Source organism: Lasioglossum baleicum, chromosome 6, assembly GCF_051020765.1.
Source record: "Lasioglossum baleicum chromosome 6, iyLasBale1, whole genome shotgun sequence".
Taxonomy (NCBI): domain Eukaryota; kingdom Metazoa; phylum Arthropoda; class Insecta; order Hymenoptera; family Halictidae; genus Lasioglossum; species Lasioglossum baleicum.
In genome coordinates this window covers 14482588-14502353 of record NC_134934.1, presented here as the reverse complement: position 1 = coordinate 14502353, position 19766 = coordinate 14482588, and the positions used below count along the sequence as shown (strand labels likewise).

At 36.9% G+C, this 19766-nt stretch overlaps 5 protein-coding genes and 1 non-coding gene across 19 annotated transcripts; 5 read left to right on the top strand and 1 right to left on the bottom strand.

The window, feature by feature from the left end:
- The first annotated feature begins 397 nt into the window (after positions 1-397).
- On the top strand, positions 398-3160 carry Ndfip (Nedd4 family interacting protein). Of its 2 annotated transcripts, none has more exons than XM_076426732.1 (6): positions 398-564; positions 1081-1143; positions 1216-1356; positions 1576-1699; positions 1768-1953; positions 2175-3160. In XM_076426732.1, exons 1-6 carry the CDS (start codon positions 538-540, stop codon positions 2276-2278), a joined length of 645 nt encoding a protein of 214 aa, XP_076282847.1. In that variant the 5' UTR covers positions 398-537; the 3' UTR covers positions 2279-3160. The 2 variants fall into 2 exon arrangements, with proteins under 2 accessions (XP_076282847.1, XP_076282845.1); XM_076426730.1 differs by having other exon boundaries at positions 400-564; positions 994-1143.
- Positions 3161-3668: 508 nt separating this feature from the next.
- Trnaq-cug (transfer RNA glutamine (anticodon CUG)) lies at positions 3669-3740 on the top strand. Its single transcript has one exon. It is a non-coding gene; the product is annotated as a tRNA-Gln (tRNA).
- Positions 3741-4099: 359 nt separating this feature from the next.
- Positions 4100-8404, top strand: Cyp40 (Cyclophilin 40). Of its 3 annotated transcripts, none has more exons than XM_076426729.1 (6): positions 4100-4603; positions 4732-4869; positions 4949-5247; positions 6037-6171; positions 6237-6483; positions 6556-6721. In XM_076426729.1, exons 1-6 carry the CDS (start codon positions 4519-4521, stop codon positions 6567-6569), a joined length of 918 nt encoding a protein of 305 aa, XP_076282844.1. In that variant the 5' UTR covers positions 4100-4518; the 3' UTR covers positions 6570-6721. The 3 variants fall into 3 exon arrangements, with proteins under 3 accessions (XP_076282844.1, XP_076282843.1, XP_076282842.1); XM_076426728.1 differs by having other exon boundaries at positions 4101-4603; positions 4973-5247; positions 6237-6491; positions 6556-8404; XM_076426727.1 differs by having other exon boundaries at positions 4108-4603; positions 6237-6491; positions 6556-8404.
- Cep97 (centrosomal protein 97kDa) lies at positions 6764-14535 on the bottom strand. 10 transcript variants are annotated; one of them, XR_013009192.1, is made up of 14 exons: positions 14372-14535; positions 13954-14105; positions 13633-13791; positions 12851-12952; positions 12586-12782; positions 12246-12329; positions 11854-12149; positions 11586-11678; positions 10851-11048; positions 9801-10605; positions 9231-9450; positions 7892-9170; positions 7613-7693; positions 6764-7517 (listed from the first exon to the last, which is right to left on the bottom strand). XR_013009192.1 is itself a non-coding variant. In XM_076426715.1 (13 exons), the coding sequence occupies exons 1-13, from the start codon at positions 14382-14384 to the stop codon at positions 8589-8591; spliced, it is 2835 nt and encodes a 944-aa protein (XP_076282830.1). In that variant the 5' UTR covers positions 14385-14535; the 3' UTR covers positions 6764-8588. The 10 variants fall into 10 exon arrangements, 6 of the variants coding, with proteins under 6 accessions (XP_076282830.1, XP_076282829.1, XP_076282834.1 ...); XR_013009189.1 differs by having other exon boundaries at positions 7613-9170; XR_013009191.1 differs by having other exon boundaries at positions 6764-7693.
- On the top strand, positions 14228-19703 carry LOC143210147 (putative RNA-binding protein EIF1AD). 2 transcript variants are annotated; one of them, XM_076426733.1, is made up of 3 exons: positions 14228-14468; positions 19029-19308; positions 19414-19703. In XM_076426733.1, exons 1-3 carry the CDS (start codon positions 14383-14385, stop codon positions 19609-19611), a joined length of 564 nt encoding a protein of 187 aa, XP_076282848.1. In that variant the 5' UTR covers positions 14228-14382; the 3' UTR covers positions 19612-19703. The 2 variants fall into 2 exon arrangements, with proteins under 2 accessions (XP_076282848.1, XP_076282849.1); XM_076426734.1 differs by lacking the exon at positions 14228-14468 and adding an exon at positions 14923-15061.
- Tam (DNA polymerase gamma, catalytic subunit tam) lies at positions 14921-19058 on the top strand. Its single transcript, XM_076426712.1, has 2 exons — positions 14921-15061; positions 15189-19058. The coding sequence occupies exon 2, from the start codon at positions 15211-15213 to the stop codon at positions 18910-18912; it is 3702 nt and encodes a 1233-aa protein (XP_076282827.1). The 5' UTR covers positions 14921-15061; positions 15189-15210; the 3' UTR covers positions 18913-19058.
- Positions 19704-19766: the final 63 nt, after the last annotated feature.

Below are 19766 nucleotides of genomic sequence, written 5' to 3'. Positions count from 1 at the left end.
AAGCGAGCGTCCATTTTGATCGTTTACATTTTTATTATTCGTACCGACGATCTTGAATAAATACGTACGTGAACTTAACCAATTAAATAATACTGTATTTCATACGAATTCTGATATTGGTAAATCGTTAATTATAAATCTGGGGTTTCCGGTATAGGAGGATTCCGGTTCGTTAAACTCCCGTCCTACGGGCTGGTTTCCAACGACGCTCGGCAGCCAATCGGCTGTTATCTTAACTTTGATCTTTGTATTATGTTAAATTGAATTGAAATGTATGAATTGCGATACACATACACACGGGAAATATAAAATTTAATCTATCGATAGGTTGGTATTGTTTGTTAATTATAGATATGAGAAGGTGTGATAAGTAATAGAAATAATAGACGTGACAGTACGACGAAGTCTACCGTCACGACGGTACAGCCTAGCCAGCTGTCAGCCATCGATTGTAAGAACTTTTGCTGGCTTAGAAAGCAACGTTACGGATAAATACAGCATTTTCGACAGTAGTTTTCACAGTATTCCGTGCGAGCGATGGATAATAATATTCGTTACAATATGGTATGTTTCACAAATAGCACCGATCACGACGTAGAATTTCTGTATCTAATATTTTGGAGACTACTGATTGGTTTACAATCGGTTGTGTCGACTGCCTGAGCATCTTTTGTTTGATAAACGCATATTACATAGGCTAAATAATATTATCGTGTATTATGACGCAAATCGTACACGTGCATTCGCGCGAACAGGTTCTCGAGGAAACATTGTTCCAGCCGATTGTCAATCGTTCGTTCTTACCCGTAAAATTTCAATGCAACATTGTTTCGCTTCGTTGCATCGTTTTAATCACCTGAACGTTGTATAACCATTAAAGTCGAATTCCTGTTTGCCTGCTAATTGCCTGATAAACGCATCCTTATCAAACCGTTTTTCACCCTTCTCTTAGTGACTCATCCTCTAAACGAAGCATTTGTCATTCGATTTCAGCCGCCACAAACAAATAATGATTCCAATGGGGAACCATCCCGTCAAAACGAGATACCTACTTTAACTGTGTCTTTATCTGTTATGCAGAATGACATTCTGAGTCATTCGGGAAATATTGCCGCAGCACAAACATCCAACGAATGTAGAATGGTACGATTGATTTTTATTAAGTGTTACGGATGTATAGTTGCATAGGTTGTTATTTGTTGATTATTATTCCAGGCTGACGGAGAAGAAATACCTCCGCCCAAAGCAGATTTCTCAGCTCCGCCTCCTTACGAAGTAGCTACCAAATTGCCCAGTTACGAGGAAGTGCAGCGTGAGAAAACTTTACAGGGAGAACCCCATCCTCAAATACACATGGTACCCCGATACAATTGTGCTTATATAAACAGTGAGTTCCAACTTGTAGCGAGCGAGTCATATGCGGCACCTTCCCCGCTTAGCTTCTTCCCCCACTCTCAAACTTCACTGTTGCCGTAGAACTTTATCTCACTTTGTGGGAAGAGTGGGAACAAGTTGGAACTCCCTGATCTAAAGAAGTTAACAATACAAGTGTATTAATTTATGTTCTCTTCGCAGCCAGGAAACATTAGAGCACCACAGCAACCGTTAACGATCCTCGCTATAGACACCGAAGCTGCAGAAGGCGATCCGGAAAGTGGCTTGCTTGGTACCGATTTTATGTTCTTTACAGCATTTTTGGGTAAGTTGTTACATCCTTTCACCTCAGCAGACAGTTGCCTTAAATAAATTGTTTCTTATTTGTTACAGTTGCATTTTTATTTAATTGGATCGGATTTTTACTATTGATGTGCTTCTGTCACACGATCGCATCTCGATACGGAGCACTGTCCGGTTTCGGCTTGTCATTGACAAAATGGACATTGATCGTGAAACATTCCACCGACCTTGCTTCTCATGAAAATTCATGGCTGTGGTGGTTGATAATGGGATTTGGTTTGTATTTCTTTGAAATACTAGTCTCGCATCCTCGTACCCACTTTGCTTTGAGATATCTTTTTCCTGTCTTTCTATATATTCTTTTCTTCCCTTTTTCTCCCTAGCAATATTTCCTCTATGCACATACTCCTTTCAAGTTTCCCACATTCTCTTTAACGATAGTGTACACTGAAAATATTTATCCTATAGAAATAATAATAATGTATTTTAAATTACAGGAGTACTGATTTGTGCACGAGCAATTATGCAATATTTAAACATTAAACGTGGCTGGAGACTGTTGCCTGGAAGCGCTCAGGAACGTTTACTCTTCTTTTATTAAGCCATTGAATCTGCACCTTTATCTAACTTGGCTTTAGAAGAAACAGTATTTCTATTTGGGGTTGTATTTGTACAATATATAACCACACCCTTCGAAAATAATACTTTATATTGGCTACCATATTATTCCATTACTAGAAAACGAAGTTAAATGAAATTATTGAAACTATTTGCCAAATTCACGTAACTGTAAAATGAAATAAACGAGAAAAAATAGTAAAACGACGATCAAGAAAAAATGATTTTATGCACATCATTTTATGTGTTAATCATTCACACGAACAACACATCACATAAAATGTAAATTTTTAATTGCTCAAATAGTGTCGGTGAATTTTTTTATAAGGACTATCGTTAATTTGTCCGTTGTTTCGATTGAAATTGAATCGCTTCTTTACATATGGGACACGTATGTAAGTTCGTTACTTATGAAATTGATGTTTACAAGTACAAAAAATTTATTTTCAAGGAAAAAATAAAAAATGGAAAGCGTATAAAACACTGTTTCCAGACAGGTATCAAACTGTAAAAGTTCTAATAGTGATATTGTGTAATACACTCTAGCGTTAGATAAGCTTTTAGAATTTTGATTATACATGATCTGTGTATTGATAATCCGAATCGCTTGTTTGTATATTACGATAAAGAGGAAAATTCTTACTGAATTTAACGGTACATATAAGTTTAATCATACAAAATATATACATATATCTCTATATATATATGTATGTATGTGTATGTATATATGTGTATATGTACAAACACATATAAATGTATTTAAGAAAGTAATGCAAAGCGATATAAGTACATTATATGTTATATTATCAAAAAACTTCATTGTTATATACTTATTACAACAATACAAACACATTAGTATGTCTTACGTTTTTATCTATACCTGTGTTAATATATTATTCCTCTCATTGTTACCTTAAGCAGACTACAAGGTCGAGCGACTATGTATGTCGTCACAGCTGAAAGCTTAAAGTTGTCAATAATTTCCGCAATGTTACGGACTACACTAATATTTCAATATTTATAGTTCTTCGCGCGTAATTGTAAAACATCCCCTAAAACAGAATAACTTTTTTTCGAAAAGCTGGGAAGCTTAAATTTTTTACAACTTTTTTATACGGGTCTAATAAAAATGTTAAAAAGTTGTGTCACGTAATTTTAATCGTAAAAATGTCAAAAATATGTTGATCAAAGTTTTTTACGAGCAAATAATTAAAAATAAAAAGTTTTGTCGTTGTTCCACCGATATTTTTCTGCTTCGCAGTTATAGCATTTCGGTTCTGAGGTTCTTACGCTTATAAAAAGAAAAAAGTCCATAATTTTTTCTTATAGATTTTGTACGTTGAATATAATATCGGTAAAACGACTTCTTGAGAGGTCCCATGGTGTAATGGTTAGCACTCTGGACTCTGAATCCAGCGATCCGAGTTCAAATCTCGGTGGGACCTTTTCTTTTTGTACTTTATATGTAAGTTTTTTTACAAAATAAAAAAGATATTCGTATTAGTTCGTGATATTCTATTTTTAAAATTGAACATTTAGAGCTGTAAATAATATTATTCAATAAATTTTAATTGTCTTGTCTTTCAACAACCAGTCGTCGAATCTTACGGACTTCCATATTGAGCACAGAATTAAATTTCTTAATCCATTTAAACAATTCAATTGAAACTAAACATAAAAATCTGTCTGTCTCGACTATAAAAGCTACGCGAATATGCTTCTCGCATATACATATAGAGCGATTCTTTAGGCTCTCCAAATATATAACAGCATATTTTCTTATATCATTATAAAAATTGAAACTTGCGTAAGCAACGTCGAGAGAGTCCAAAGTGCATATACATCGCACTAATTTTCTCAGATATTTTTCAGTTTACTTTAACAATTAACAATTATAAAGGTCCGAGACAAAATTTGACTACATATAACTTATTTGTCCTCTTCCTTCGGAAACCGATTTCAAAACAGCTAAAACTTAGATTCCATTTCCAATCGATAAAATAAAAGAGTTTGTCGAAATCTATAATAATCAATTGATTATCGACAAGTTGTTGTCGAACAGTGTAAATGTTATGTTACAAAAAAACGAGTGATTTGTAAAATCACTCGAATGGTATACGCGTATTAGAGGGCAGCACTTAATGATTCATTACAGTATATAGTTGAGCAGGCAAACAAAATTGTGAAAAACAATTTCATAGATGGATATATACTAAAGAAAATATGGAAGATTCACCACAGAATCGAGGTCCTACGAATAAAGATAATCCGATCGTTTTTATCGATATAGCTATCGAGTCTGAGAAAGGTAAATAATAACATAGGGTTACATACAATCATTTTGGTGTACAAGTAATTTTTCTTTATCAAAACTCGTCTTTTATAATTACCAACACAACATTTATTTTCTATGATACAAACGCTACTGTAACGTAGTCGGAAGAGTAGTGATAGAGCTGTACAAGAATGTTGTACCAAGGACAGCAGAGAACTTCCGTGCCTTGTGCACCGGAGAAAAAGGTATTGGGATTAACGGGACAAAATTACACTACAAAGGATCGGTATTCCATAAAGGTATAACAATTTCCAGTAATATTTGAACAAGGTAATACAACAGATAATACACATTATGATACGATATTTGTGTGCTTAGTATTACCACAGTTTGTAATCCAAGGTGGAGATATAATAAAATTCAATGGAAGCAGCGGAGAAAGCATATACGGACCGCAATTCGACGATGAAAACTTTACACTGTCCCACTCGTCGGAAGGATTGTTGAGTATGGCGAACAAGGGTGTTCCCAATAGCAACAGTTCTCAATTCGTCATTACCATTTCACCCAGTATACACCTAGATAATACCAATGTAGTTTTTGGTAAAGTTTTGAAAGGTATGGGTGTTGTTCATGAAGTATCTCATGTCCCAACGGTGAAGGATGTACCGACTGAGGTAAAGAAATGCAATTTTTACACTTCAATGTTTTTAAACATGTGAATACACTAGCGAGTAACCTGCAACATTTTTTGGAAGAGCAACTTGCGGAAGCATATATACTTGTCTGCTAATCTTATGAATACATACTAGCATAATTCCTGTTGAAAAATCAACGGCTGGCTTATTTCTGGAGATGTGCCACTAATTTATTCTTAGCACTTGATCCTGAAGGATTTCCAGGATAAAAACATATTTGTGCATCTCTTTGGGCTAAAGGCTACCTGTGTAAGTACAGAGATTACTCTGTTATTAGGAGTCTGATCGAAAATGTTTTTATTACATATAGCATGGTTTCAAAAGAACTTTCACGCGATTATAGTAAATTTTTTGTAAAAAAAATAAAAACAGCAATTTTTTGCAATTTTTTTACATTAAGATACTTACCGAATTCACCTTGAAATCCTCTAACAAATAGGCGTAAAAAAATTATAGGTGTATTCGCAAAAAATTGAAGGTGACCTTGAAAAATCATGAAATAAAAGAGTTGAAAAAAAATTTGCTATAATTACGATAAATGCTTTTATGTGATAAAAACATTTTCGATCGGACTGTTAATAACAGAGTAATCTCTACTGGTCACGATTCGTGGTTCATCCTGTATATATAGATATTGTTTCTCTCTTCAAGAGCTATTGATGCAAGAGAGTTCATCTTGCTCCCACAAAAAACGTCGCAAATTATTCGCTGGTGTATTCGCATCTTCATTACAGTGATTTAGTAATTTGGCTACTTTGTTTCCTTTAGAAAATATATATAAGTGACTGTGGCGAAATCAAGCCAGGTCAAAATTGGGGTTTGGAGGAAAATGACGGTACGGAGGATGTTTTCTGTCCATGGCCCGAGGATTGGGATGATATTACGGACAAGAATGAAACTGATGTGGGTATCGTGTTGTAGAAACATTTTATTCTTTGGGAAAAAGTTTTCTAATCGTATGCTTGCAGAGTGAACATCTAATGGAAGTTATCAGGAAGATAAAGGACTCGGGGAATTATTATTTCTCAAGAAAAAATTATGTGGATGCAGGTAGAAAATATAAGAAAGCGTTGCGTTACTATAAGTGGTTGACGAGAAAGATGGACAAACCAAATTCTTCTGATGAGCTGATGACGAATACTAAAATAGTTATACTACTTAATCTAGCAGCTGTTAAACTAAAGAAAAGGAAACATCGCGAAGCATTGAAACTATGTACAGAAGTAAGATTTTACAGAGTATTCGGAATGTAATTGTATTATTTCTTAACATTGATCTTTTTTACAGGTTCTGCAGATTGATAAGAACAATAGTAAAGCATTGTTTCGTAGAAGTCAAGCGTACATGGGATTGAACGAATATGATCTCGGCCTAAGAGATTTAAAACAAGCACTGCAAGGCTCTCCAAATAACAAAGATATTTTAGCGGAAATTGAGAAGGTTAAAAAAGTGATGAATTCGTATCTAGTGCTTGAGAAAGCATCGTGTCAAAGAATGTTCAAATGAAACCAAAGTATTTTTTAATAGATTTGTAAATATACAAAAAAATTATACAGGGCGTTCGCGTTATTATTGTCCAGCTTTTTATGGAGACAAGGTAGAGTAGAAAGTTACTGTTTGGTAGAACCAACATAGTAGTATATATATATGTATAACAATATTTTATATTTACATCTTCTTGTAGTAGCAACTCCTGTATAAATTATAAATAATATTTAATGTATTTTGTAAATTTGTCATATATGATATATGTTTTAATATATCATTTTACTATTAATAGTTTATTATGGACAGAATGAATTGACGTAAAATTTTCAAGATGATGCGGACACGCGTATTCTCTTATGTAAAAGAAATTTGTAATGTTGCGTATACTATGTTACGATAAATATATTGCTCAGGTATTTACAATAACTACTTCTCCATAATTTGAACATCCTTATTCTTTTTTGTTTTCCCACAATTTTCATACGAGATTTAGATAGACACATTAATTAAAAAACAATTAAAAAAAAGAGAAACAAAATGTAAAACGAATGTGACCCAATGTTCTGTGTATGCAACTCATTTATTGAACACTTATATCAAGTTTTTAACAAGTCTGAGTGTTAAAATGTCTTTATGCGACACATGATAAAACCATGCCACACAAAATAAATACTATGGTATTATTTTTAGTAGGAGCTCACACGTAGTTTGTTGCGTTACAGTAGTAATCCTAGAACGTGAGTTCTTTTTATAGCTAAATACTGTAAATAAAAACAGATGTGTAAAGTTCACGGCACATACGAAAGGTAGTTAAATGCAATCTCTTTCTTTTTCTTGTTATAATTAAAAAACTCACGGTTCTTTTCAACAATTTAATTATCTGTTCTTTTTTTCGTTGAAAGGTATTCTGTTTCTTTGTTTTAATAACATTGTATACCTATGTAACAAGTTTTAGTTAATTATCTACAGCAGTTACAAATTACAAGCATAGGAGTTATTGCAGTGACTAGATTAAAAATGACTCTGTTACTAACTACGGTCTCCAGTATTATCATTTTTCTCTAGACCTCGCATCTCTTAAAATAAATAGCAAAATAAATAAATAAATAAATAAGAAAATAAATAGAATAATTACCTATATAGAAATATTATTCAGGCAACATCTTAACAAAACTGAAAAACTCTTCTGCCACTTACAAGGAATGCATTTATATATCAAAATTCACTTCTATGATTCTACAGCTATTTCGATCTGGAAACTGACAAACGACATTGGAATGTATCGATGCCAAGCGCATTGTTCATCCTGTACAATAACATTTTTTCGTCATTTTTAAGAAGGGGCAAAGTTATTTTTCTTTTTTACGATACGCAACGTTATTAATACACACTTTGTACATCGATGAAATTTTCAGGAGCCAGATATGTGGACGGACAATTTTTCGAAATTGCTTCAATGACCACGATGTACGACGATACATGATAAAACTGTTTAGCGATGTGACTTTTCTTGTTTTTAAAAATTATGCGACTGGTAATTGTTCAGCTTTTAATTCTTTATCTCGGAAAGTTTTTGAACTTATCCAAGATCAAAATATATATCACATTCTTCTTGATTACAAACTGTAGGAAACACGTGCGACTAAAATCATAAAACTTTGTTGTCGAAATACGATAAAAGCTATTTTGTAATTTATATGTACAGTGAGCATTTTTAGTTAGATATCGTTTTTCGCTTCTGTGTTCAAACACTGTTCGCTGTAATTCATAATTTCTTTTTCATTACTTCTACTTCGAACTTACGACTTTGCACCCTCACGAATTTTTTAAAATTAAACTTGTTCTATCTCAAGTTCTTCGGGGCTTTCCGCCTTATCAAGATTTTGGCCATTCTCCGACGTGATTTCCGTCTCGATTAAACTGTGCAATTCTTTACACAATGTTTCCTCGCAAACCTCGCCATTTATGACAGCGTTATCGATTACATCGTATTCTTTCGCGTCGCTACACGCTACATCTTTAAACTCAGGATCACCGATCTCCTCGCAACTTTTGAACATGTCCGCGTGTTCGTTTGAATTTATTAATTCTGGATTCTCGTTAGAGTTCAATATATCTGTATTAACTTCGTCGTCCGTTGTGTCAGTGGACTGGGAGACTTTCTTTAATACGCTGTCGATGAAATTAGATGCGAAACTTTTGTTCTCATTGCCTTCGTGAATCGTTTGATGAATTGGCAATGTTTGTGGTCTGTGCGCTCGTGTGTAAGGAAACGAGTTCTCTTCGCCTGCCGGTGTATGAACAGCAGAAATCTCAGTTTGAGTTGCGACAGCGTTGTCGATCAGATGTTGTTTCGTTTGCATGTTCGACATGCATCGTTTTATCTCCGACATGGAATCTTGTAATTGTTGAACCTGCAAAATTATTCGATGGAAACGTTCAAATAAACTACAATGGCGTAATTTATATATTACCTGAGTATGCAATAAATTACATGTCTGCGCTAAATTGGTTACAACGTCTACATTTTGCGCTAGATTTTCATTTTCATTATTTGCAGACTCTCGATTACTACTAGGCTGCAGACTAACAACTTTTTTCCATAACGCATTGATCGCTTGCATTTGTAATAGCTGCAATTTATGCTCGCTCTCTAAAGCTGTTCTGGTGGCCTCCATGTCGGTCGAAAGTTTTCTGAAAGATCGACCAGTTGTGCAACAATGTAATTAATCGAGTGATGGATAATAGACTGCGGATTTTATGCATTTATAACAAACATGAGTAACAGCGAAGACATTTAAAGTAAACAACTGAGAAGAGAAATAAGTAGACAGCGAATTTTATGCGTTTATAACAAAAATGGGTAGACACAGCGAAAACATTAGACGAATTTAAAACCGCTGTTATATTATTTTCGACCTATTAAACGTGTTAAATATTTCATTCCAGTTGAAAGATCCACTGTCTAGAAATAAATGTCTACGCAGCTCTTTTCATTTCGCATAAAAGTCCGCAGTCTACTAATACGGAAACGCTGATCGTACTGGATATATTTAATCGTCCTCATCATTTCGATAGTCTTCAAAACGTTAGTCGCCTTTTTATTAAGATTCCTAGTATGGTAGCCTCTCCACATCCTCTGGATGCATATCGCTGCTTTCTCCGCTTCGTCTTGATCTGCTTCCAAAATGGAAGATGTAACAAGGACCGAAAACTCTGCAATACTTTTGAAAAACCTCTTACCTTTATTACTATCTTCTTGTCTTCTCTGGATGGCCCTGTTGCGAATACTGTCTAACTTCGCTTGGCACACTTCGCTGTCCTCATCACTGCTCTGGGTAGCATTACCTGCGTCCCCGTCTCCGCTTTTCTTAATTAAACTACTTTTAAGTTTATCATTAGCACTCTTTGGCCTTTGTATGCTTCTACCTAGATTTGGCGAATTCTTTGTACTCCGTCGTCCCGGTAACGTTTTACTTTGAACATAGTTATTAATCTTCACGCTATGCGGACACTTATTACTAGGATTCGTAACGATAGGTTTAGCAATACTTGGCTTGCCGATGTTGCAATTGGTCGCAGAGTTACTTTTTACAAGTGCGTTCGCTTTTATAGCGCTGAGATTCGTTTTTGCCATCGGGTTCACTGTGTTGATTATGGGAATGGCTTTGCCATCTCCGTCGGTCATGGGTTTACTGGGCATCGTGATCTGACACGGTGATGTTAATTTACTCGGTGGTGTTTTTGCCAGCACGCGTGACAGACCGGAAGGTGGGCGAAAGTCTGGGCTCATTAATGATTCTGGAACCGGTACCAATTTTGTCGCAGCTTGTAGAGGACTAGATGTTTCTGCAAACAAATCGTCGTTATCATAAATGCTAGATAAGACTAGATTGGAAAATAGACTGCAGATCTTTATGCAAAATAAAAATTTTCTTCGTCAATTACAAAACACAGAAACCATGTAAAAATTTCTTTGTATCTTTAAGAATGTTAATAAATTGAAAGTAACATATGGATGTTCTTAAATTGTCCTAATGTTTTTATATAGAATCCGCAGCCTATTGATAACTTTTCTTTCGCTGTCGATATACCTTCGATACTCGACACAGGGTTACCCAGCATCTTATTGTTCAAAGTGCCGCACAGCATATTCGGATCCAAGCTTTGAGTCATTAATGTCTCGTGATCTTCATTCAAAAGAGTATGGCACGATGAGACCATAGCGTCGGTGTGACAACTAGCTATCATCCTGTCTGGAGATCGTATTCTTAATGAATTTCTCGAGGTACCTAATGAAGTATCATGCATTTTATATATGTATATATATGTATATGTATAGTATATATATAATTTGTCTCTTAAGTAAATATGTGTGTTCGGTTATGCTGGATGTTGTTCAGGGCTAGCTCTGCTAGCGTAAGCGTGCAAATGATATTCGACTAAAGACTAGAAGAAACAATAGAAGAATTGTGAACTACGTGAAATGTATTTCCAAATCGTCAAACGAATAAACCGCTAACCAAATCCTCTAATTAGCATCGTTTATCATAACACCGTTCTTTATCTTTCATTCTCCAAAGTCGTTAGCGCTATAAAGCTTAAAGAAAAGCAATCCGTAAAAACATACTACATACTAGGCACGAGAGACAGAAACATGTGCATTAATCTAAGGTGGAATTCGTTTCGTAGTGTGTAGACATTGTTTAACATGGATCTTTAGTCTCGAGCTGTTTTTCAGCGTAGTAGAGCAGTCTCAGATTCGTACACATGTCCGTGTAACGCAGTTATAGCCGTATGTGATATATCCTGATTCTGACTTTGGATACCTTTACAAGGTGAATGGCACACACAGTACTTTGCTTCATAAAATTTTGGTGACTGTAAGCATTTATCTTCATAGTATGTCAACATTGGCGCAACTAGAGAAAACACATTATATACTAGGACATGTATAATATGTGCATGACGACTGGAAAGTGTACATCACTGCTAGTCCACGATTACAGATCGAAATGGAGAGAAATTTTTGATTCCTGATCGTTACTTAGAAGAAAATTAAAGAGAGAAAACCTTAAGTGGATTAATTGGACTCACTGGCACGTCTAGGTGAATTTGTCCTGATATGACTAAGTCTACGCCTAGTGGCCGGTGAAGGACTCATTCCGACGCTACTCAAGCTGTGCACACTTCCAGCGTCGCTTTGTTGATTCAATTGCTGCTGATGATGCTGCGCTTTACTCAGAATCAGCCTAAGCTTCCTGTCGGTCTCGTTTTCGAGCGACTCACCGGAGAGAGGGCAGACAGACGCTAAGTATTGTGCAAGCAGTGCATGTTCACCAACACGGAATTGTCTACCGCGTCCCTGAGAATATAGCCACTCTGCCTTCAAACTGAGTGGCCATAATTTCAAATCAATCTCGACTGTTCTGACCAAGATACCACTACATTTATTAAGTACTTACAGTATGATCGAGAGAATGACCTACCTTTCAATAGGATCAACAGGATAGCCGTCGATCGATATTAAGCTCATACACCAATTGATAACAAAAGGACGATAGTCAAACCCACTAGTAGCTATTTGTTAAGAAGAATAAGCTATAGCTGTAAATCTACTATGTTAGTATAAACATTTTTCTTATTGTGTGTAGCTTTCTACAAGCATGATATTTTATGAGAGAGAGTAATTCTAACGTAATACTGAATATAGTAAAATATCACATCTCTTTTTGTCTATATGTAAAAGAACGTCTTTGGTACACTACTAATCCATCTCTAATATCTAGATGGAGATATAACACATATATAACGTAGTAAAAAGGATACATACTATTACCTGTCATACTGACACACGGATTATTCGCAATCGAGAAATGGATCAAATTTTTCAGATTAGCTAAATGTGACATTTCATTCAAATCAGTAATGTTGTTATTCGCCAACGTAAACGTTTCTAACGAAGTGGGTAAGTAGCGTTCGCACTGTCGCAATGTTATGATGCGATTATTATGCAAGAAAAGTTCCTAAAATGTTAGGACATTGTCAATACACTCCCGACTAACGTAAATGCACAAATCGAAAAGAATATTACCTTTAAATTTTTCAAATACGAAATATCTGAGGTATGACTGATGCTGTTCTCCGACAAATCTAGATGCTCCAATTTTGTGTTTGTGTGTAAATGCTCGATAGACTGCACAAATGAATGCAACATTAACAAACGTATAAAATTGTTCTGCCATAATACAGTAGGTCTTCGATTTACACGGTTAATTCGTTCCAGCGCTTCTATTTGAAAGGAAAATATAAATAAACTATGTTCATGGAAAATTGATCAGTGATAAATAGACTACAGATCTTTATGCATTTATGGCTTCTGAAAATTGTCAAGAAATGCCAGAATATAAAATTCAACAGAGTTTAGTACAATTTTTATTTGTTTCAGATCTACAAAGGCTACTACCACTGAAAACAAGATTTTATTTTTTTCCACTTTCTTCAAATTCGTCTACAAAAATTGCAAATTGCATAAACATCCACAGTCTACTGATAAATAGCTGAATTCCTACGCTGTACACATGCAAACACTTGTCTTCGATTCTGTCACATATGTACCGACAAAGCTTCCATTCTGGCAATCAAAAAACGAGTTTCACAGTTCACAATTGGTTTTCTGGTTTGCTTTTAAGAATTCGCATATGTCGAGGACTTACTGTATTGCTCATTCACTGCAACAGCGTTCTAAATTGTTATATTCTTGTTTGACTATGATTTCTCAGTCTAAGAAGACTGCATTAATGTTATGCGAACTTTATGTTATTGTTGCAGCAAACGAGTCACTACCATAACAATAAAGCGTGTAAACAAGTATACCTTTATATTGTTACCAGCTAAGCAAAGTGTTCGTAAATTGATCATATCCTTAATGCCTTCTATGGTTAAGATACCATTATTCGCTAAATTCAGAGTTACAAGATTATGTAACTTCGATACACCATACATTCGTAACAATTGGTTTCTTACAATCGAAAGCTGAAATTGTACATTTGTTAGTAGTGGGTGAGGTGTGTTTGTTGCACAATATACTACTGTTAACATGTCAATGGAAGAAACATGTAATACGACACTGTGCCATAGCATGAAAATATACAGAAACAAATTGTATGGTTGAGTTGTTACGTTCAAACGCGTTACCTTCGTAATTCTGTGATAAGAATCAAGATTATCGAGACGCTGGAGCTCATTATCGTCTAAGATCAATGTACTGATATCTGCATCCGACGGACAACGGGAGAGCTTTTTAAGTCCCTGACCGCTTAAATCGAGTGTCTCGCAGGATGAGGATTCTGCGGAAAAAAATGATTCTGCCATTACCATCGTTAAATTAATGAAACGTCGCAGAAACTTGCAGAAATTTCCACGCGACACACGACGAGAAACGTCAAATGTGACAACCACGAAACCGCAATGTAATTATACTGTTTTTACGCGTACACCGAACGAATAATCGTGATCCTGACAAACGAGAACACGTTGAAAACATCTAGAATGTTTCTACCGTGATACAATCCTGAAACAAATCATAAAATATACATATTAAATTTACACTAACCCGTCGAAGCCATGATGAACACAATAAACTGGCAGACGCTACGAAGATGTCGTCGTGGTCGTGATCACTGTGCTATACGCAGCAGAAATTATATTAGGTGATGTTTGAAAAATCCATCGAAGCTATAATTTTCTTTATTTTATCGATCTTTTTATTTTATTCATTCTATCATACCGATATGCATTTTATCGAGGTATTTTCTTGAATTGATTTTACGCTATCGTACTTCTATGCGACACATAAATTTTTATATTTTTGTTCTGTTAAAAATTTTCATATTAATTTAATAATATTTAATAATAATTGGTGTTTCTTATATTAATAGATTTTATAGAAAATTAGTAAGGTTCTTGTATTTCCTTTATATATAATTGCTTTTACGCTACCGTACTTCCACGCGACATATAAATTTTTATATTTTTGTTCTATTAGTAATTAATAGATGTTTCCGATATTAATAATAGATTTTACAGGAAATATTGTCGTATTTATAGCACGGGCTTTATTATCAATCTATGCACGTATGTATATAGAAACTGGGAAGTTTTGAAATTGCGCGTTCAATGATTTAACATGGCGACATGCTGAAGTTCAAAATGTTTGACACACAACTTCGTCAAGTTTATTAAACTTATCGATTTACTTGAAACGTTTACTATTTTCTGAATAGTACTATTTAACAATAAACAGGTAAGACTCTTATTTAATGTGCTTTATTACTAATAAGCTTTCAAGCATGCAATAATAAAATCACTGTGAAACGTATTGTTCAGTCACGTGTCGAACACATTGCTATTTATTATGAAATCGTCAACAGAGTTGAAAACAGTGAACTGGAAATGAAAAGTTGCGTGATACGTATTTCTAATCGTTGCAAATCCACCGCCGCAAAGTATAATGCTGATATCAGCGATTACAAACGTGTCACGAAGAAAATTTTACGTAAAGGAAAATGGCATTCAGTGAAGGAGAATTCGGCGACCCTAACCTCTCGGAAAGGTGCCGACAAAGGAAATCATCAAAATGATAGTAATGAAAATATCGTTGTCAAAAAATCGATTTCCGTCTCAACACCTCCTCAAACTGCAAAAAATATACGCGATGAAGGTGGAGGATCGTTAGAAGCATCTGAAATTGTTGCAAAAATCTCAACAAACAATAGCAACAATGTAACCACCCTTGTAGGAACTGCAGAAATAAAAAAGACAGAGAGCAAAACCAATGTAGAAGTCGACGATAACACGAGAGTGAATGCAATCAATATGCAAATGCTTTCGAAGCCTTTGCACGAACAGATATTTAAGAATTTCTACAAACAAGAAGAATTCTCAGCTAAAGAAATTAAGTCGATAAAAGATAATCTAGATGTATATGGTATAAAGACTGAGGAAGCATCTAGATTTCCAAATGTAAATCTTCGGTTGCCTCCGTTGGAAGGGAACGATATAGAGCAACATTTTTATAATATTGGCGAAGCACAAGTTAGACCTTATTTAGCGATTATCAATGATATTATGAAAGAAGTTCCTACGATACCGGATCGATGGGTGTTTAAAGAAGGCTGGACCAGATATACTGAAAACAGTGTAGAACCTGTAGACTATCCATTAGAGGACGGTATAATTTTTGATATAGAAGTTTGCATGAAAGAGGGGCCTCTACCAACAATCGCCACCGCTGTAACAAATAAAGCATGGTACGGTTGGGTGTCAAAGTCCTTAATGGATGGAGTAAGTACGCAGTTCGAAGGGCAGCATTTTACTATGGATCAATTGATACCGATGGAAAGCAAGCCAACGGAGCACGGAGAGAGACTGACCAGCTTCCACAAGAAGCCAAAGATTGTAGTGGGTCATAACGTATCGTTCGATAGGAGTAAGATCAAAGAACAGTGTTGGATCAATCCCACAGGCCTCAGGTTTGTCGACACGATGTCTCTTCACATATCGGTTGGTGGGATCAGCAGCTACCAACGAGGACTTTTAAGCGGGAAGAAGGACAGCATAGAGAAAACGGATTTGCAGATGCAGACTTCTTTAAACAGTCTGGCAGAGGTCCATAAATTTTATTGTGGACATGAAATAGACAAGGAATCCAGGAACATTTTTGTAGAGGGTACTCTAAGCGATATAAAAAACGACTTCAATTTTTTAATGACCTATTGCGCGAACGACGTAGCTGCAACACACAATGTGTTATGCTCTTTGTTTCCTGTTTTCCAGGAAAGATTTCCCCACCCTGTTACCTTGGCAGGGATGCTGGAACTTGGATCTGCGTACTTGCCAACGAACTCGAATTGGCAGAAGTACATAGATGAGTCGGAGTCTACATTCGAGGACTTGAAATATGAAACTACCTTTATTCTGGCTCAGAGAGCCAATGCTGTGTGTCGTCTTATGCACGAAGAGAAATATAAAGAAGATCTGTGGATGTGGAACGAAGATTGGAGCACTCAGAATATTAGATTAAAATCGCCGACGATGTACGCGAATCTGAAAAAGAACTACATACCACCGGATACGGAGAAAGAGAAGACTGATGCGCAGAAGTATCTTACAGACGATGAGGGAGATGAAGATCCTTTGGAGAAGGAGTTTGGATATTTAAAAGAAACGAGGAAACTCTTGCCTGCTAAGATGCCGCACATGTTAGGCTATCCGGCATGGTACAGGAAACTCTGCTCGAAGCTCAGCGACGAGAACTGGGCTCCGGGTCCACAGAACCTAAGCACTTCCATGCAAATCGTTCCGAAGCTGTTGAATCTCACGTGGGAGAGCTATCCGTTACATTACATAAAAAACAAGGGCTGGGGAATCTTGGTACCGTTCAAGGACGAAAATGTAGAGACTAAGATACCTATAAAGCAGCTGTTGGCCCAGTGTCCTCTAAGATTAGCAGAACGTTCCGCTGAAGAAGCAGAGTATACAATGACGACTCTGAATAAGAACGTAGAGAGCAATCTACACAAGCCGGACTACTGGTACACCAAGAAAAAGAAGAAAAAAGAAGACATTGACATTAGCGCGATCTACAAAGGTAGCGCAATCTGGTGCGACACAGTCATAGACGACTGCTGCTATTTCCTGAAGTTGCCACACAAGGACGGAGGGAGCTACAACGTAGGTAATCCCATGGCTAAAGACTTCTTGAACAAATTCTCTGAAAATGTTCTTGCTGGATCGGACAGCAGCGCGGCGGAGATATTGAAAATCGCGAAAATGCTTTCCTATTGGAGGAACAACAGAGATAGAATCATGTCGCAGTTCGTGGTATGGTTGGACACGTCCCATTTGCCAGATACTGTTAAGGGTGCGGCAAAGTCGTATCAGTATGGGGTGATTATTCCATTGGTAGTCGTCACGGGGACGCTGACGAGGCGTGCAGTCGAGGCAACGTGGATGACTGCGTCCAATGCTCACGAGGATCGCGTTGGTTCTGAGCTGAGGGCGATGATACAAGCTCCTCCAGGGTACAACATCGTCGGAGCCGACGTAGACAGCCAGGAACTGTGGATCGCATCCATGCTAGGAGACGCTCACTATAAAAACATCCACGGAGCCACACCTTTCGGTTGGATGACCCTGATCGGCACTAAATCGAACGAAACAGACATGCACAGTGTCACGGCGAAGGCTGTTGGGATATCGAGAAGTCAAGCTAAGATTATCAATTATGCTAGAATTTATGGAGCAGGTCAAAAGTTCGCGGAGAGATTGCTGAAGCAGTTTAATCCGACCATGACAGACGCAGAGGCTGCGGCAAAGTCTAGGAAGATGTTCACCATGACTAAAGGCAAGAAGGTGTACAGGCTAAAGGAGGAGTATATCAATTGTGACCTAGACGATGTGCAGTACTCCTCCTACGATGCGTACAAGGTAGCCAAACTATTTGGCAAGACAGTGCAAGAGATGTTTGGCAGAGGCAAGTGGGTAGGTGGCTCGGAATCAGCAATGTTCAACAGGCTGGAGGATATCGCAGAGAGTACTCATCCTGTCACTCCTTTCTTGAACTCCAGGCTAACCAGAGCCTTGGAGACGCAGACCAACAGCAACGGCTTGCCCACCAAGGTGAACTGGGTGGTTCAGAGCGGTGCAGTTGACTTCCTGCACTTGATGCTTGTCTCGATGAAGTGGTTGATGAAGGATAATATTAGATTCTGTTTGTCATTCCACGACGAGGTCAGATATCTCGTTCCGTCGCAGTACAAGTACAATGCAGCTTTAGCTATGCACGTCACCAATCTACTGACTAGGTGCTTTTGCGCCTCCAGAGTGGGCATGAAGGATCTTCCGATGTCTGTGGCATTTTTCACATCAGTGGAGGTGGACACGGTCTTGCGCAAGGAGTCCCAGGACAATTGCAAAACGCCCTCGAACTCTCGGGGTCTGGAAAATGGATACGAAGTTCCCCCGGGGGAGACCTTAGACATATGGGCCACCATAGAGAAGTCTGCGGGCTCCTTCGGCCCATGGCACGATATAAATAAAGAGGAAGAGCTCGAGGAGTTTGATCGGGAGATTAGGATAAAAGATGCGCTATAAGTCTGTTCGATCGAAGTAGTATTTTTAGTCGGAGTAGCATATATTATCGTCTAACACAACGTGAACTCTTTTATTTTCCTTTAAGATGAAAATAGTGTATTTTCGTTGCCTTTAAGGTTACAGATTAGGATGTCCAAAGCAACCAAACGCAAGCATGTTGTTAAGGAGGTGGCGGATTTGAGTGTTCCCACAGAGTCGCAGTCTATCGTGCGGATACTCGAGTCTCGTGGGAATAATCTCCACGAAGTTGAAGATCCTAATGGAGATCAGTATCTCGTGTCGATGCCGACGAAGTTCAGGAGGAATATCTGGGTGAAGAGGGGGGATTTCGTGCTCGTAGAGCCGATACTGGAGGGGGACAAGGTCAAGGCAGAGATCGTCAAGATATTAACACGGGTATGCTGCTCTTCTTAATGTTCATCCCTTTACGTTTTACATTACAAACTAATCTAGTCATGTTAATTTATTGCGGAGTAATTAAAGAAGTAATTTACTTGTTAGGAGCACCAGAGGTGGTACCGATCTCAGAAATGTTGGCCGAAACAGTTCGACGAATCTCAGAGATCGGATCAGAAGATCTCTAATAAAGACGACAGCGACAGCGAAGAAGACGACCTTTTTGTAAATACAAATAGACTACAACCTAACAGGACAGAGAATGATAGCGAATCGAGTTCCGACGAGTCCGATTCTGCATAATATTTTCATAACGACGTTGTAAATAATATATAAATATACTCCTATAAAAAACTGTACACCGAAGTATGTAATAAATATTTTTGTTACTTGAATTGTACTGTCAATGGAACAGCGTTGTCCACTTTCGATCAGCAAGAACAACAATTTTGCAATAA

Excerpts from the sequence above, each read along its gene's own strand:
- Tam (XM_076426712.1), top strand. The coding sequence starts at position 15,211 with ATGAAAAGTTGCGTGATACGTATTTCTAATCGTTGCAAATCCACCGCC.
- LOC143210147 (XM_076426733.1), top strand. The coding sequence starts at position 14,383 with ATGATGAACACAATAAACTGGCAGACGCTACGAAGATGTCGTCGTGGT. Across the intron at positions 14,469-19,028 it reads CGCAGCAGAAATTATATTAG|GTTACAGATTAGGATGTCCA; the intron begins GTGATGTTTGAA and ends GTTGCCTTTAAG. Across the intron at positions 19,309-19,413 it reads TCGTCAAGATATTAACACGG|GAGCACCAGAGGTGGTACCG; the intron begins GTATGCTGCTCT and ends TTTACTTGTTAG.
- Cep97 (XM_076426714.1), bottom strand. Across the intron at positions 12,783-12,850 it reads CGTATTTGAAAAATTTAAAG|GAACTTTTCTTGCATAATAA; the intron begins GTAATATTCTTT and ends CTAACATTTTAG. Across the intron at positions 9,451-9,800 it reads AGGACGATTAAATATATCCA|AAAACTTTCGACCGACATGG; the intron begins GTACGATCAGCG and ends TCGATCTTTCAG.
- Ndfip (XM_076426730.1), top strand. The coding sequence starts at position 538 with ATGGATAATAATATTCGTTACAATATG. Across the intron at positions 1,357-1,575 it reads CCCATCCTCAAATACACATG|CCAGGAAACATTAGAGCACC; the intron begins GTACCCCGATAC and ends TTCTCTTCGCAG. Across the intron at positions 1,700-1,767 it reads GTTCTTTACAGCATTTTTGG|TTGCATTTTTATTTAATTGG; the intron begins GTAAGTTGTTAC and ends TATTTGTTACAG.
- Cyp40 (XM_076426727.1), top strand. The coding sequence starts at position 4,519 with ATGGAAGATTCACCACAGAATCGAGGTCCTACGAATAAAGATAATCCG. Across the intron at positions 5,248-6,036 it reads TGAAGGATGTACCGACTGAG|AAAATATATATAAGTGACTG; the intron begins GTAAAGAAATGC and ends TGTTTCCTTTAG. Across the intron at positions 6,172-6,236 it reads CGGACAAGAATGAAACTGAT|AGTGAACATCTAATGGAAGT; the intron begins GTGGGTATCGTG and ends GTATGCTTGCAG.